The following is a 16,036-nucleotide window of genomic DNA, read 5'->3' as shown; positions in this document are numbered from 1 at the left end:
ATTCCTTGAACAAATAAGCAGCTCGTCCCTGTAGAGGAGGCCTGTCTCTGAGAATTTGTCATTAATATTCTCCTGGCATAAAATCCCTGATAAGGACTGGAGAGGAATGTTTTTGGAAAAGCATGACAGGCTGGATTACACTGCTGCCAGTTCCTTGGTGATTGCTGTTTTGTCTGACAAGCACCAATGAGCTGGCCAGAGACACCGGCTGCCACCAGACATGGTTAAAAAAAGACATATCACATATGTCAAGGCTCTAGAGAGAAAGGGGTGAACGTGTGGGAATTGATTATTGACACCCTGGAAAAGATATATACACACATATGCACAAGAAAAGCCATTTGTTGGTTTGTTTATTTGCTCTTTCTCCAACAGAGGAAAAGAAGAGGAGACAGGTAAAGAAGCTGGAGGGGGTGTAGGAGGTTCTGTCGTGCAGGAAAAAGAGGGGAAAGGAAGAGAAACAGGAAGAAACTGAGAATTGTTGACAGAAGGGGGGGGGGGGGCACGTGGAAGAACCGTCCTGTGACAACCGTCCAACGAGCATGCATAGGTGTGAGTGTCATGAGTGCACACTGGTATCACCAGTCACACTGCCTCATTTCAAACAAATAAATCCAATTTTATACAAACTTTTACAGAAGCCATCCAATTTTTCACAGCGTTTTTTACAGCGGTTACTTTTTTTGCGACACATTTCCAAATTATATCTATGTTACATTGTCTGATTGCCTCAAATCCCCTTTGGTTGATGTGGAAACTTGTTTTTTTTTTTTCAGGCAGTGATTCTTCCAACAAGACAGCAGACAACTTACTGTACACTGACAGACAGACATACAGACAGACACAAATATACAGAACAGATACAAAGAGATAGAAAGAGAGAGAAGGAGAAAGGCAGAGGACCAGAAGCAGATTTTGAGCGTCATGCCTGCAGACAAGTTACTGTAACTCTTGGAAGATGGCAGTAGAATTATACAAAAAGAGGAACTCAATTGCAAACCAGTCGGTTAACAAAGATGTGATCAGTAAACCTTAACATCCACATAAATATATTTGGCTTCTTCTTGTATTAGTTTATTCATTCATTGAGACTTTGATAAAGAAAAAAAAAGAAAAAAATAACCCAAATTGAAGCAGTGTCTTTTCACCATGCGTGTCTCCTTATGAACGGATATCCCCTTTTTAGCCCAGCCCAAATGAGCCTTGCAGCTGTCCCATCAACAAATAAAGCAATGGTCTTTCCACCACATTATGTCTTTAAAACCAAGTGAATCATAAAGAGAAAGATACTGCTCCCAGAAGGGTTGGTACCTACATGAAATTATAGACTCTGTACAAGCTGTCACATTATTCCTCCCCCACCAAGTAATTGTTCAATAAATAAATGAATATGTGCCACCGTGTAAAGACATCCTGTTAGGCAGTTTTGAGCCCTCTCATTTTTATGAGTCGTTTATGAGTGAAAAAAAACGATGATAGATTTGTTATAATTGAGAGCTGCCAAACTATCCATCTCTAATCTCTTAACGAGGGCGTGTTTTTCTTGGTGTAAAGTGCTCAAAACCAGAACGAAACAAGACCGCTTTACAACCATGACACCTACTCTTATAACTTATACTGGAAGGGATTTCAACAAGTCAGTAGAAAAATAAATGTCCCCAACATTGCATAAAGAAGCAATCAATAAATAAATTCATTCAAGTCAATAAACCGTTTTTTTTTTTTAATATATATATATCTTGAAAGTTTCTCACACAATCATCAAAGAGAGAGGAGAAGGTCCCCCCAACAGAGAGAAGATGAAAACAGTGGTTGTGTTTTGTTGTAAGGTTCATCAGTGAGTCAAGTACAGAAAGTCCACGTTCTGCACTGCTTAACTCCCCCTCCTCGCTGGAAAACACCCATTCTTGCTCAGGTGAATAGAAAAGAAAAGTAAAAAAAAAGAAATGAAAACATGCTTCCTCAAACATCATTATAATCACTATCACACTCCAGGCAGCTGCTTCACAGTAATCACGATGAGCAGGAAGACACCGATCTATTCGGCTCTAGTGTTCAGTCCTAGTCTTCTGTTCTATTCCCTGATTGGCTAATTGAGCAGCACGTGGGCTCTAATCCCCCCCCCGTCAACTCAGACCTACTACTGTGTTCTTTGTTTGATGGATTCACCGGATCAATCGCCCTGTTTACAACACAAACTTTCCTCCCATTTCATCGGTCTTTGTGTGGTGGTACACATGAGAAGAAAAAAAATGCAGGTCAAAAACTGTCAGTTTGAGAGCAATCCCAAAATAAAGTGGGACTGAGAGGTGTAAAAAAATAAAGAAATCATACTGTACTAGAATAGTTGTGACTGTGAGTGAGAGGCGATTTCTATTTACATCTATATGACAGAGCTGGCACTGGTCTGTTGGGAAGCCAGTGTTTTGCCTGTCTATTGCTGGTTACAATTTAGATATTTGTGTGTATGCGTGTGTGTGTGTGTGTGTAGTGGTCTTCAAGGTGAGCAAGCAGTGAATCCATTTCCAACACTTTTGAGAGACTCGCTTGTTTATCTTTGTTTCTTAAGGAGGCGTTTGATTCGCTCCCATGTGGACCGCGAGGAGACATCAGAAACAAACGCTCATGTACTGCCTTCTGTCTTCCAGTACATTCAAATAGTGGTTATCATCCTCGATTCATCGTGACCACGTCTATGGAGAAAAAAAAAAGCAGCTGAGGGTTTGTGTTGTTAAGTGGCTCGGTTTTGGTTGTCGGTGGTGCTGAAAGCTTTCAGACTGGGAAGTGGGTAACATCAGCCGTCCAGAAGGCAACCTCTGATCTGTTGGATTGCATCAGTGCAAAAGAGATTCGCTTATGCAGCTCTGTCTTTATTTCTCAGTCATGAAACTCGCCGCTCACACCCACTGCAGGCCCGCAGTGGCCCCACCTTGGATACTATGGTTCAGTGCAAAGTCTATACAGTGCTGTATAGTACAGGTACTCCATAGTACTCTGAAGGAACATGCATACAGAGAGTAGGAAGCACACTATCTTACAGTACAATCCTCATCTGTGCAGAGTTTAGTGTGTGCAGTCAGTCCCTGGGTTGTGCCTCGGGGCATCCTGGTGCCACAACATCATAGAAGAATTTATTTTAGGGTTAATCTGCATTTCACTGAAATGCTGACATTTTCTGAGCCTACTTGAATTAGATGTGAAGTTGTTTGGGTTGGCATTATTAAAGTGTGTGTTGGATGCGACAGGGAAATTAATTTGATTAAACACTATCTAATATGTTGAGTAACAGCTGTAAACAGAGTAGTTCTCCCAGAGGAAAACTGTTATATCTTATCATACACTTATACATAGATTTTTGTCTTGTTCTTTTTTGCTTTATTACAAAATTATTCTTATTATAATGTTCTATTATGATAGATTTTCATTATTATTATAAGACGATGACAGGGTCGAGTTGCTTGTCTTCATAAAAAGCATGCATGTTTCTGTTCCCCTCCTCTTCATCTCAACTTGGTTTCATTAACCCTGATGGAAATGTCTCGGTCAGTTGGTGCTCCTCCTCCTCCTCCTCCTCCTCCTCCTCCTCTTCAGTTTCTCCGTCCTCTCCTCTCTTTAATTACTTTTGGGATGTAAGGCTTACAAAGAAATAGGTGTCCTTTGTTGCATCAGCTCTTGTCTCATTGTGAGTCCACTTCCAAATCTGTTTCTCACCATTTTGAAGAATTCATCTCCCAACCAAAAAGTTGTGTTTTTGATACCTGAAAAGGAACAGATTAATAGATATATATTGTATTATTATGCTCATTCCTCGCTGACTCCCCGGTCAGTTTGTAGTAAGGAGTCTCTTGACAGCCAGGAACTCAGTTGGTTGCCATGGAAGCGGCTGGCCCCTCCCTGTCCTTCTCCTCTAATGTCTGAGCAAGGCCGGAGGTGACATCTGAGGCCTTCCGCTCCGTGATTGGCTCTGCCGGCGGTTGCCCCGGACTACTGCCACCAGAGGCATCCCCTTGTTGCGTGGGCGGAGTCAACGTGGCCGACTCTGGCTCCATGCACAGCATCACCTCTTCCTCCTGATCAGGACAGATGGAGCAAAACACAAACAGAAGGTCCAGTCAACTTAGGTCACACACAGAGGCTGGTTAAAGTTCACATCCACACATTACTAACGAACCATCTGAGTATTAACACGGGTCATACTGGTAATTGTGCAGGTTTTATTCCTTTAACTACAAGTATCATTGTATCATTTATATTACTGCCAACTTACTTCTACAGGTTTATAGATTGATTTCCCATCTGTCAGGCAACCAGCAGGTGAAGAAGATGAAGATCAACTGGGAAAGACTTCCCAGGCTTCCATCACAGTTGACATTTAGTTTTCTATGATGAACATTTAGTGGCCATTATTGTTGGTTCGTTAAATCATAGTCGCAAACTGTTTCTTGTTGGTGCGTGCAGGAAGCTTCAACATCCAAGATATCTGAGTTAGCTGCTGAAAAGCTTGATATTCATGAGCTGTGACTTTGGGAAATCAAACAAAACGACACAGACTTCATGAGGAGGATATATGAATGTTGTAGTTTTGTGCATTAAAGGGACACTCAAGATGTTCAGTATTGCACTTAGTTTGGGGACTCACAAGAAACAGATAAAAAAAGGCCACAATTCGAAGCAACAGAGGCTTGAGATTTTCTATAATTCCCATAATGTAACTCATAAAAATCTTTCACTAACTCTTGCTTGTTTTGTCCAGCCAGCAGCCAAAAATCCCAAAATATTCAATTTACAGATATAAATCAGAAAAGCAGCAAATCCTCACGAGAAGCTGGAAACAGAGAATGTTTAGAATTTTTTCTTGATTAATGATTATAATGATTATCAAAAAATTTAATTATTGCTCTGTCAATTGACTAATTATTTCAGCACTGGTTGAATTGAAACCAACCCATAGCCATGACTATATGATTATAAGTAAATCTTGAGTAAAACAATGTATGATTTGAAAAATAATGAATGTGCACGTTAGATGATTTGTAGTTGGATGGAATAAGTAAATGAATTGAATAAAACCACCAGTATGGTCTTTTACAGTGCTTGCTCAGCACTTCACTGATCAAATATTAAACACTGAAGATGTAATTTTATGTAATCCAACCCTACATTCACCTCACCTTGACCTCCTCCTCCTCCTGCTGCTCCAGCAGCGGGGAGTGCTCTGTTCCCACCATCTCGTCTCCAGAGGGAACACAGAGGCTCGGCTCCACAACCGCCGCCACACCCATGAAGCCTCCGGCCTCCGTCTGATAGGCCTCCATCTGCCCCGTGTTCCACAGATCGACCAATGGTGGGTGAACGGGATGGACCAGACTGTGGATGGTGCTGTTGGGCGTCGCTTGCAAAGAGTGGTTGGCACTGTGCAGCCTGTGCTCCAGCGACTAGAAACAGGGAGAGACAGAGCTGAGATCTGTTGCTTCCTTTCCAACTCAGGTCTATTTTCCATGACAGAGGCGACACAGCGCCAAGCAGTTTGACAAAATACACAAAGCAGCCAATACAGGAAACAGTCTACAGTGTACAGTTTAGTATACAGTACTATTCCAGAAGAATTTCCTCTCGAAATCAATTTCTGGAGCACAATGCTCCATTTAAACCAAAGTAAATATTAATGAACTTTATTCTCTATACTGTATATGTTGAATTATATTCTTGCCTATTGACAATTATTATTATAGCATTTTCAGCTGACTCTTGAGGTTACACTAATCGTAATGAACTATGAACATATTAGTGTTCAGTTGGTGAAAAACACCAAATTACATTATCCTTTCCAGGGATCTTATTGTTAATCTAGAGTAACATATCAATTCTTTTCTAGGAAATTTCAGGAAACTATGGACCTGTAGAATAAAGTGTTTTGTTAGTCAAAAATGTCACAGTAATTGAGTGAAAATCAAGAGAAACAACGTGAAACAAGGAAAATAAGAAAAACTTTGAGTTGAGATTATTTGTCAAACTGTTATTTTCCCACTCAACATGAAAACCAACGTTTCCTCTTAGCTGACTGATTTTTACATCTATCTAGTTTGAAAAAGTTACAGATTTCTGAGCACACAGAGGACTATGTGTTGCAACAGGAAATAACCAAATTTTGAGTTACAAGGGTACTTGTCCTGATTCTTAGGGACTGCTTAGGTTCTCAAGGTTTATGCTTTATTAGAGTGACTTGGATCAACACTAAGCTCACACACTAAACGTCAACTCCATCTAGTATCTCACAGGGTTAGTCAGTCACCTGTTGTTGCTGATACTGCAGGAGCTGCTGTTGCTGGTAGTGCTGGATCTGTTGGATCTGCTGCAGCTGTTGTAATTGACTCTGCTGCTGGAGCGTGAACTGCTGCTGCTGCTGCTGTTGCTGCGACAGGAAGTGAGCTGCCGCCTGCCCGTCAAACCCATCAGTCCCCATAACGTAGGAGCCAGCAGGGGGAGACGCCACGCCGGAGGGATCGTTGTTGATCGGCTCCCAGGCATCTGAGGAGGAGAGGCAGTAGTGGCCCTGGGAGACGTACGTGTGAGGCCACACCTCTGCTGAGGAGTGGTGCAATATCTGATCTGGAAACAATGAAAAAGGCAGCAGCTGCTATTAGTGGTCTTCAGACCTTCCTCATAACAGGAAGATGATGTGATAGAGTTTTGGCCAAGTTTTAGTTGCAAAAAGCACGATAGATTGAATCATCTTGATAATATGATCTTCATAATATCAAGAAATATAAAACCTGGGAAATCTGATGTCATGCTGCTTATTTTTTGGGTTTTAATTCAAAACTTTTCAAGACCTAAATCCCAGAACTAAACAGTCATTGTTGGTCTGCTAAAACATCAGCATTTTATCTCTCATTTAGTTTCTAAATATTGAGCCTCTAATGACCAACAATTTAGCTTGCGACAATGCTGATACAATTTTAAGGTTTAATTATGTTTGGGTAATCTGGCTTCAGATGTTATCAAAAAAACTAAATCAGTTTGAATTTTTGCTTTGATCTGGCCTGTGGAGCAGAGTAAGTGACTGGGAGCTGAATCAAAAAACTCTCCACGTTGACTGAATATGACAGAAACTCTCTTGGATGTGCTGAATACAGTTGAACACTGCCGCACCTTTCACTGTTGATTCATCACTTGTGTCAGGCTGTATAATGTACACACAGGCTTGATTTTGTGCAGTTTATCTCTCTCTCAAGAGGAAGGGTATGAATTGGGCCAGAGAGCAAACACAGCGACACATTTTCACCCCGTGCTAAACGTTTATTTGACTAAAAAATGATGAGATAATTTGATGCAAATACATTAATGAAGCGTCATATCATTAAGGAGGTTTATTTTACAACAACAAAGCGCTCATTATAATGCCTGCACCTCTAACTTCATGAGAAGAAAAATGTTTGTACAGAGAAGACAGCGCTGTGGAATAAAAATGTCCAAAATCGCTATTTATATAGATGCAGTGCAATGGGTTTATCTTCCAACAGTCCATGTTGAAAAATGTGAAATTAATAATGAGCTAACCGTCCAGCCTGAAGAGAGGAGATGGAACAGTATGTTCTCATCACTAAGCAGCATGACACATGCTATACTGCAAGCTGCTGGTCTGCACCTACACTAACACTAACATTTGACACAGCTGTTTTAATGCTGGCCATGTATTCCATCATTATTACTGGTTACAACGCATATTAAATATCTACTAGTATTTCATTAAATATAGACAGAATATACTGTATGCCAGTGGTGGAAAGCAACCATTTTATGCTACTTTATACTTCTACTCCACTACATTTCAGAGGGAAATATTGTAATATTCCCTCCACTACATTTATTTGACTATTAACTTTGAAGATCAAGGTCCAAAACATGTGATCAGGTTATAAAATATGATGCACTGTTTTATATTCAATGACCCAACAGTACATTAAGTAGAAAACAGTATCGTTACTTTGACCAGCTGCAACATAAAATCCTGCATGCACAGTACTTTATCCTAATGCACGACGAGTACTTTGAAATGTAATTTGAAATGTACATTTTGCTGATAATACGGCTGTACTTTCACTTGAATGTAGGACTTGTAATGGAGTATTTCTACAATTACTTAAGCAAAATATCTACTACTTCCTACTTAGTACTTCCTCCACCACTGCTGTATGACAAACGTTTTTATAGTGTATTCTTTATGTATATCATTTAGGGCTACATAATCTTTGTCTTCATGTGAAGATTCTGCAACACAAGCTACTTTGAGTTTCAGCTGCGGTCATATTTGTAGTCCTTTGTAGTCCTTTACCTCGACTGGTGATGCTCTCCTGGTTGACCTCACTCAGATGAGCCACGCTGCCCTGGTTTGAGCCCGACCGCGGGCTCTCTCCATCCATCGATGACCAGGCCAGGAGTGTCGCCTCTGAGATCGCGAACTGCTGCAGGATTCCTGAGGTCAGAATTCAAAGGACAAGCCAGGATCACTGTGAGGACCTGCATTATACTTAATTGGCTGAATAACTGGCATAAATCCCAGAAAGTGAAGTGATGAGCACATAATTCTGCTGATGACGGTTAACAGGCTCTGTGGAGAGCCTTCCCTCGTCTGTGTGTGTGTGTGTGTGTGTGTGTGTGTGTGTGTGTGTGTGTGTGAGTGTGAGTGTTTCCAAACCTGCAGTGAAACGGGCCTCCTTCTCTCCGTCACTGAGGTCGCTGTAGGCATCGTTCTCCAGCCGCCGCTCCTTTTCCCGCTCTTGGGTGGTGATGCGGGCCTGGGGGATGCCCCCTGCACCCACCGTCTGCATGCCCCAGTTTTGCCATTCAATCATGTGAGCGACGCGACCCTGGGCCATGGCTGTGGGCTTGGTCACTCTCTCCTTCATGGTGCGGGTCACCCCTGGTGGTGGGAAAGATATGGGACAGAGGAAGGTGAAGTGAAACAATGGGAGGAATGTAGAGAAAGTAAGAGGTATGGTGTTTGAGGAACGATGGAGAAGGAAGTGAAGCAGCAGGTTTGTTGTTTGGAGATGAAGTGGTGAGAACAGATGATGGACAAAGAGAGAGAAAGGGGGAGAGACAGACAGATAGACATGTTATCATCAAGTATGTATTGCTGTTTGGTCGTGGATGCTGTGATGGCTTGAAAATATGAAAATATCCAGTGGGGTTTGACTGATAAACTGGTTTGGCAACTGGGAAGATGTAATTGGACAATTAGTGTTGTTGTGTGGATATGATGCAGTTTATGTAATTACATATTTACTGTATGATTGATAATTACTACAGAGGCTGACCTTCAAGTATATATAAATATGTATAGTAACACCTCCTGTCGCATTTTATACATTTAGTTGGATGAGAAGAATAAAAGTCTGGGTGCAATACTGAATAAGCACTGAATAACCTATATCATATAAAAATATTGAATATTAGCTTAAAATATAAACTATTGGCAGCTTCAACAAAGTTAAACCAGTGACATTATCAGTCGAATCCTACTATTCAAATGTCTTTAGTTTAATGAAGGTCTTCATGAACATGGATTACGAGGATAGCTAAATGACAAGGGTTGTGGAGGTGACGCTCATGTGTTTAATGAGACTAAGCCATCGCTTGTACAGGCTACAGGGAGGAGAGGAGGGAATGGATGTGTCCTGTCTGACAAAGGTGCATCGTGGGATGGAATAGGTTAATTGGGGTGAGGTGGCTGTGTGGCATGAGTAATGAGTGGTTGGCTTGTTGACATGATAGCTCTCGCACCTCTGCTAAGCTGCGCTGGGTGAGCAGGAAACTGCTCTCTTTCTCCTCGCTGCCTATCTGAGAACTCGACTCGGCAGAACATACATTTTTTAAAGAAGAAATGAATTTCCCGCTGCCAAGCTAACACCAGCTGATGTCTGCATAATGGCTGTGCTCCATATTTCATGTGACCAACACATGATGACACATACTGTAAATCCCTGGTTGTTTGATTCTCTCTGATGGTGGCACATGGAGATGAGATTCATGAATAAATTATAGGAATAAATTATAGGACAAATCTGTACCACACCGCATAGTGCTGCAGCCGCACTACACTTCACTGCACTGTAACACATTTCACTGCACTCAAATAAACTGCACTGCACAAAACAACTGGATTCAACCAAAACTACTGCACTAAAAGACTACACTGCACTTAACTCTGTTTAACACAGCACCACAATTTCACAACCACTTAACATAAAAAAACTACACTTCCCACTCACCACTCACCTTTTCTTAGAGCAACAAGCTGTATGACAATGCACTATGTGTGTGTATGTGTGTGTTGTGTTTTTCAGGCTGAATTAATTCCATCAATGACTCACGAGGAGCCATTGAAGAGTGTTATCACAGCGTGGAGAGGAAGTGATACAGGGGAACCCGTTTCGGGTACCATGCTGACTCCGGCACCCGCTGAGGGCGGAGCCAACATGGGGTCGGTTTACCAGTTACAGCACAGACACACACCTGACACACCTGACAGAGAAGACTTAGCCAGAGCCCCGATGCCATAGGCGTTTGAGTTCCTCTTGAGCCGAGGCAGGATTGACGTGGTGTCTTCCATAGACAGCTAGAGGGAGAGAAGAGAGAGGAATGGAGGAGGGGGACAAGCGAGGAGAAAAGGATAGTATGGGAAATGTGACAGAGCCCACGAAGACATCGAGACAGTGTGTGTTAGAGAGGGTGAGTGGAGAGGAGAAGTGATGGAGATGTTGGGTTAATACAATAGATAAAATCCGCATTACCCAAATCCTGATTTCAAGTTACTATCTACCTATAAGTGACTCTGACTGTGTTCACTACCGTGCACCACTACGGGAAACCGAAAAAGATCAACTGTAAAGCCGAGGTGGGGGGGGGGGGGGGGGGGGGTTCGTGAAGGGGGAAAGAGCTGATCGCTTAAAGGGTGAGTTAAATCAAAACAGGTGAAAGAAACAAATAGATAGAGAAAGAAAAGTAGTAGATGAAGGAATGGTGTCACAACACTTACATTGATTCCTTCCCATGAAAATTCTGAACGTCCATGCTGAGGAGGAGAAATAGGAGGAGAGAGGGATGGGGGAAAGAGTAAGAGAGTGACAGGACAGAGAGAACATTGACATGCATGGGAGGGGGTTAGAAGACAAAGAGAGGAGGGACAGAGGGGGATTGCACATCGGACATGCAGAGGACGAGAAAGAAATTAAGAGAAAAAAAGAGAGACAGATACACAGGATTTTTCCAGGAACGTCGAGGACCAGAATGACAGGGAGAAGGGAGGGGATTAAACAGGGATCAGTATATTTGCTTAGTTATGTATAGCAGAGTGAATATGCTACGGATGAATGAGTCTCCTCTCTGGTTACACGAGCTGCCAAAAACACTGAAAGCCAGCCGGGAAAATCGTGTGTGCGAGAGAGAGAGAGAGAGAGAGAGAGAGAGAGATGTCAGTGCTGTGTCGAACAATATCTGATGCTGCAGACAGACAGGGGACTGAGGCTAACAGGAGGAAGGGGAGTGTGTGTACGTGTGTGTGTGTAGAGGCAGATGCTGGGGACAAAGCAGATAAGCAGCAGCCTCTGCCACACCATTTCTCTCTATCAGATGGACTAACACTAACTAGACCGGGGACACTGGTGGGTCAGTGGCTGTGTCTTCACCTTCCTGTCAATGTGCACAGACAGTCGAGGCTGAGCAAATATAAATAAACAAAACTGGAAAAATCCCAGTGGTCCCTAACATTTATCACACATATATATATCCTTATTTACTTTCTTGCCAAGATTGATACTGCTCTCATGTTTGTACAGTAAATATGAAGCTAGAATCAAGTGGATAGGCTTATTTCCCAAAAGGCTGAACTATTCTTTTAAGCTTAAATATTGGCTTCTTTCCTTCCCTCCCTACAAGTATACAATATAAATGCCACAATATAAAATATACTCAATTAGAAGTAAAGGTTTAAGCGCATTCAACAGTTAACTTAAGTAAAAGTACAGAAGTATTATTAGCAAAATTTAAATCCTTAAAGTATTAAAGGTAAAAGTACTCATTATGTTACATTATTATGTTTATTATATTAACGTGCAAGCAGCCTTTCAATTGTGTTGCTGGTTGAGGTGGAGCTACTTTACATGCTGTTTAATCTATAATGAGTCATATTTTTTACACTCATGATATATTCTTTATGTAAAATAGTAACTAAAGCTGTCAAATTAATGTTGTACAATAATTCCCTCTAAATTGTTGTGGAGTAGAAGTATAAAGTAGCATAAGTATAAATATTTAAGTATAAATACTTAAAAAACACTTAAAGTACCATTGCCTCAAAATTGTACTTAGATACAATACTTGACTAAATGTATTTCACTGCTGGTCAACAGACATAATGAGTTCACTATCTCCATCAGCTTCATGCAGCATGTATCCAGATAGCTCGTGTTAATCGATATCAGCCTCTTCCCGTTCTTTTCTTCGCTCCTTCTTTTTCTTGTAATTCTATTCTTTGCTCCCACTTCCTCGCTCTTTGACTCTCTGCTCATCTCTCTCTCTCTCCCTCCACAGGAGTGGGTGTGATGAGAGATTTATTTAACACACTTGAGTGGTAGAGCTGGACCCCTTGAAGCAGATTTTCCTATGTTCCTTCCAATAGTCCTGACAACGCTGATGTATGTGTGTGTGTGTGTGTGTGTGTGTGTGTGTGTGTGTGTGTGTGTGTGTGTGTGTGTGTGTGTGTGTGTGTGTGTAAGTGGCTGTTTTCTTTTCCTCTCCGTTGGACCGAAGGGCATTCTGGGGCACAATGCATAAATAAATGATGGAATCAGTCCACAGTGCATTTGGTGAAAAGAGTTTCTCTACATTTTAGTCCAAAATAGTTCCCTCTCCTGTGTCCTGTCTCAGAGGGATCAGTTTTAGAGCACTAGATCAGTATAGCAGCAGGAGAAGAGAGGAGAGGTGAGGAGAGAGGAGAGGTGAGGAGGATCTAGTAATGGTGTGTAAGAAGTTGGAAAAAGAGAGTGATGCCTCTGCTGTTTTGCTTTGAACCAGCACTGAGCAGTGACTCTGTCAGACGGACATCAAGCAACAGACGTCATAGCAACAGCAATGAGCCAACCAGTCTTCCGGCTACGCCACCCCATCTTGAGCAGAGAAGTGTAGCGGAAGTTAAGCGACTGACATTGACATGATGTGTACTTTACTAATCTACCAGCATAAGCACAGGTACCTTGAGTTACAGAGAGCTAGTGAGGTGAGCTGCTGTAGCTCATCATGTAGCCGCAGGTTTTAAATCAGCAGCCATGTTAGTTCCTCAGGTGGAGTGGTAACAGTCCACTGCCAGAGGAATTCAACAAGAGGGTGGAGCCAGAGGGATTGCTGAAGACTTACCTGCTCCCCATCCTTCTGGACTGGCACGCCATCTGCCGCTGAGAGCCAGGTGAAGGAAGACAGACAGACAAACAGAGGAGAAGAGAGAAGGAAATAACATTTTTACTCTTTGTATTAAGTTCTCAATCAAATCACAAAAGGAGCCTTGCCTCCGCAAAACGTTCACTAACGTAGCATCCCTACCATTCATGAAGCTTTGGCTAAAGTTCAATAAGGAACATCTTTTCTCTCATGTTCTGCCTTTAATCCTCTACAGGTGCATTTCTGCTATTTCTTCCCATTTATACATCTCTGGCACTTCCCTTTTCCCACGCTGTCAAAGTCCCTACATTCACAATTCTTTTGTTTTCCCTTTATTTTAAAAACAGCAAATTTACACACATGCAAAATATTGTCCCCTCAACAATAATTTATACTAAGCAGGTTTTATGGGGTATCCAAGCCATAATGAGAATAAAAGATAAATATATCAACAACAGTAAACACACTCTCAAAACATAGGGGGAAAAATAATAAAATAAGATCAAATAAAAACACAAGAATAACAGCGTCTGGGTTAGGTTTTTCCATGAAATCCTGCAGGTTACCCCCAAACTTTTAAAAACTAGGGATTAACAATTAACAATTCATTAAACCACATTGATTCAGAGGAAGGATTGCTGTCTTTGGTTGTAAAAGCTTTTACATATCCCCTAAAACATATCCCAAAGGAACACCAATACAGTTCCAAACATATACAAAACATTTTCCACTAATACTTTACATCTGGCACATACAGTACTTGAGAGGACCACCAGCAAGTCTAGACTCCAGGGGATCCTTTATATGGGCCTCTGCTTTCTTTGTCGCAGCAGTGGAGTCCAATCACCAAAGTCTTTCTCTCCTTAATGAACTTCCTCTACATGTCAATGACACCTGCATTTCAGTTAATAATCCACTATGAAGAATCAGTGGCAGATCACACACAAAGCCATCCACCCAGCATACTTGAACTGAAACGCACACTGTCTGTTGGATAAATGAACGCTATTATCCCTCCTCTTTCCTGGCTGTCCAAATCCTAATTAAAACATTGGTTTAATTAGAGAGACTGCACTCGTAATGGAGTTTAAACACAGATCCAGTCTCTAGGTGCCCGCTCTCTGTATCAGAGGGTCTGTGCAACCCTCAGAGGGGGGGTTGCTCACTCCTGTATCAGCACTCTCTGTGTGTTCGTGTGTGTTTGCATTTGTGTTGCTGAGCCAATCACATTTTTCACAGCTGCATTTGGCAATCATGAGCGACTCCTCGGGAGCTCTGAGAAACACAGAGAGTTGTTGGCTCCCCGGATGTCCAGTGATGTCTGTGACCCACTGACCCAGTGATTCAGAAACATCAGCTCCACTCTGTCTCCATTGGGCTCTCAGATATTACCCTTCCCTCTGAACTCCAGCCAGTCGCATCAGATCACTGCAAGGGCAGGAGACGAGGGACAGACTTCATTCCAGAAACTGACCCTCTTTACTCGCACAGGGAAGGGTGAGCCAACTACAAATCAGGACCGCCTTGCTTCATTTGTACAGTTAATACAGTATTCAAACCCTGGATCTTCTCACTTCAGTGGTCTCCTGTAGTAAAGATTGTGCCTTTGTATATCATCAGTCTGTGATCTTTATACATTTGAGGACCGATCAAGTGTTTTAATATCCGTTTTGTTCGACCCACTTTCCCTCAACCTACTTTGTGTTTTTCTTCTATAGTTACTGTTTCCCTAAATACCTCTGGACATCGCCACAGAAGGTACATGAAGTTACTGTATGTATAAATAGCTGTTTGGTTTTACATTAGCAGGGTAAATTAACCTTAAAGAGACACTTCACCGATTTTATGCGTCAAACTCAATTTCCAGTCACGGGGAGTACTACACAGCCTGAAAAAAACAGATGTATAATGTCTTCCGTGACACTAGGGAAATGACATCACTCCCTGCTTTGGCTTGGAGACTTCAGTACACATTTTTAACACAAAACTTGTCTTACTAATTGGGGAGTTTGAAGATGTCTCTTTACAGGAAGATTTATGAGGGTTCTAGAGTTTTGACCTCCTATAGGGACTAAAGGGTATATATATATATATCTCTGTTGGACGTATTTCCAAGTTAACTAAAACCTTTCACAGAGCAAGGTCACAACGTGCTTCAAGAATGTAAGAAGATGCTCCTTACACAAACTGCAAACATGACTTTTTTTCTATATTGCATCATGGTCCATCAAGGTCTTTGTCAGTGGAGAAATTGGTAATCTATTATCAGTTTTTGAGTGTTCAACTGATGTAAAATGGTGAGCCAAACATGCCTTTGCTCACTGATGTTAAGAACTTGACACCACTGTTGGAGCAGCTTGGAAATATTTCTTCCTGTGAAACTTAATTTAGGCTCTTTTGGAAATGCAATGTACCTTAGTCTTAGCAACTTAACTGGTGAAAAATTTCTCTGCCAACTATTGTTTCTACAGTCTAAGTGTTTTCACCGTGTTTACAGGCACTAACAGCAGCTGTTGACAACACTCTACAAATACACCTTTTCGCTATTAAGCTGTGAGAAACTGCGTGTGTGAAGAAGGCATTCCTGAAAAGGGAAGCG

At 41.7% G+C, this 16,036-nt stretch overlaps 1 protein-coding gene across 1 annotated transcript; it reads right to left on the bottom strand.

Moving 5' to 3' along the window:
• Positions 1-3,860: 3,860 nt before the first annotated feature.
• On the bottom strand, positions 3,861-15,184 carry fam131bb (family with sequence similarity 131 member Bb). The gene is made up of 8 exons (XM_070911822.1): positions 15,175-15,184; positions 13,417-13,454; positions 10,519-10,621; positions 8,699-8,923; positions 8,336-8,476; positions 6,293-6,609; positions 5,172-5,435; positions 3,861-4,070 (listed from the first exon to the last, which is right to left on the bottom strand). The coding sequence occupies exons 1-8, from the start codon at positions 15,182-15,184 to the stop codon at positions 3,861-3,863; spliced, it is 1,308 nt and encodes a 435-aa protein (XP_070767923.1).
• Between the last annotated feature and the right edge of the window lie 852 nt (positions 15,185-16,036).

The sequence above is a fragment of the Enoplosus armatus genome, chromosome 9 (assembly GCF_043641665.1).
Source record: "Enoplosus armatus isolate fEnoArm2 chromosome 9, fEnoArm2.hap1, whole genome shotgun sequence".
NCBI classification, from domain to species: Eukaryota; Metazoa; Chordata; class Actinopteri; order Centrarchiformes; family Enoplosidae; genus Enoplosus; species Enoplosus armatus.
This window is presented reverse-complemented; position numbering and strand designations above follow the sequence as displayed.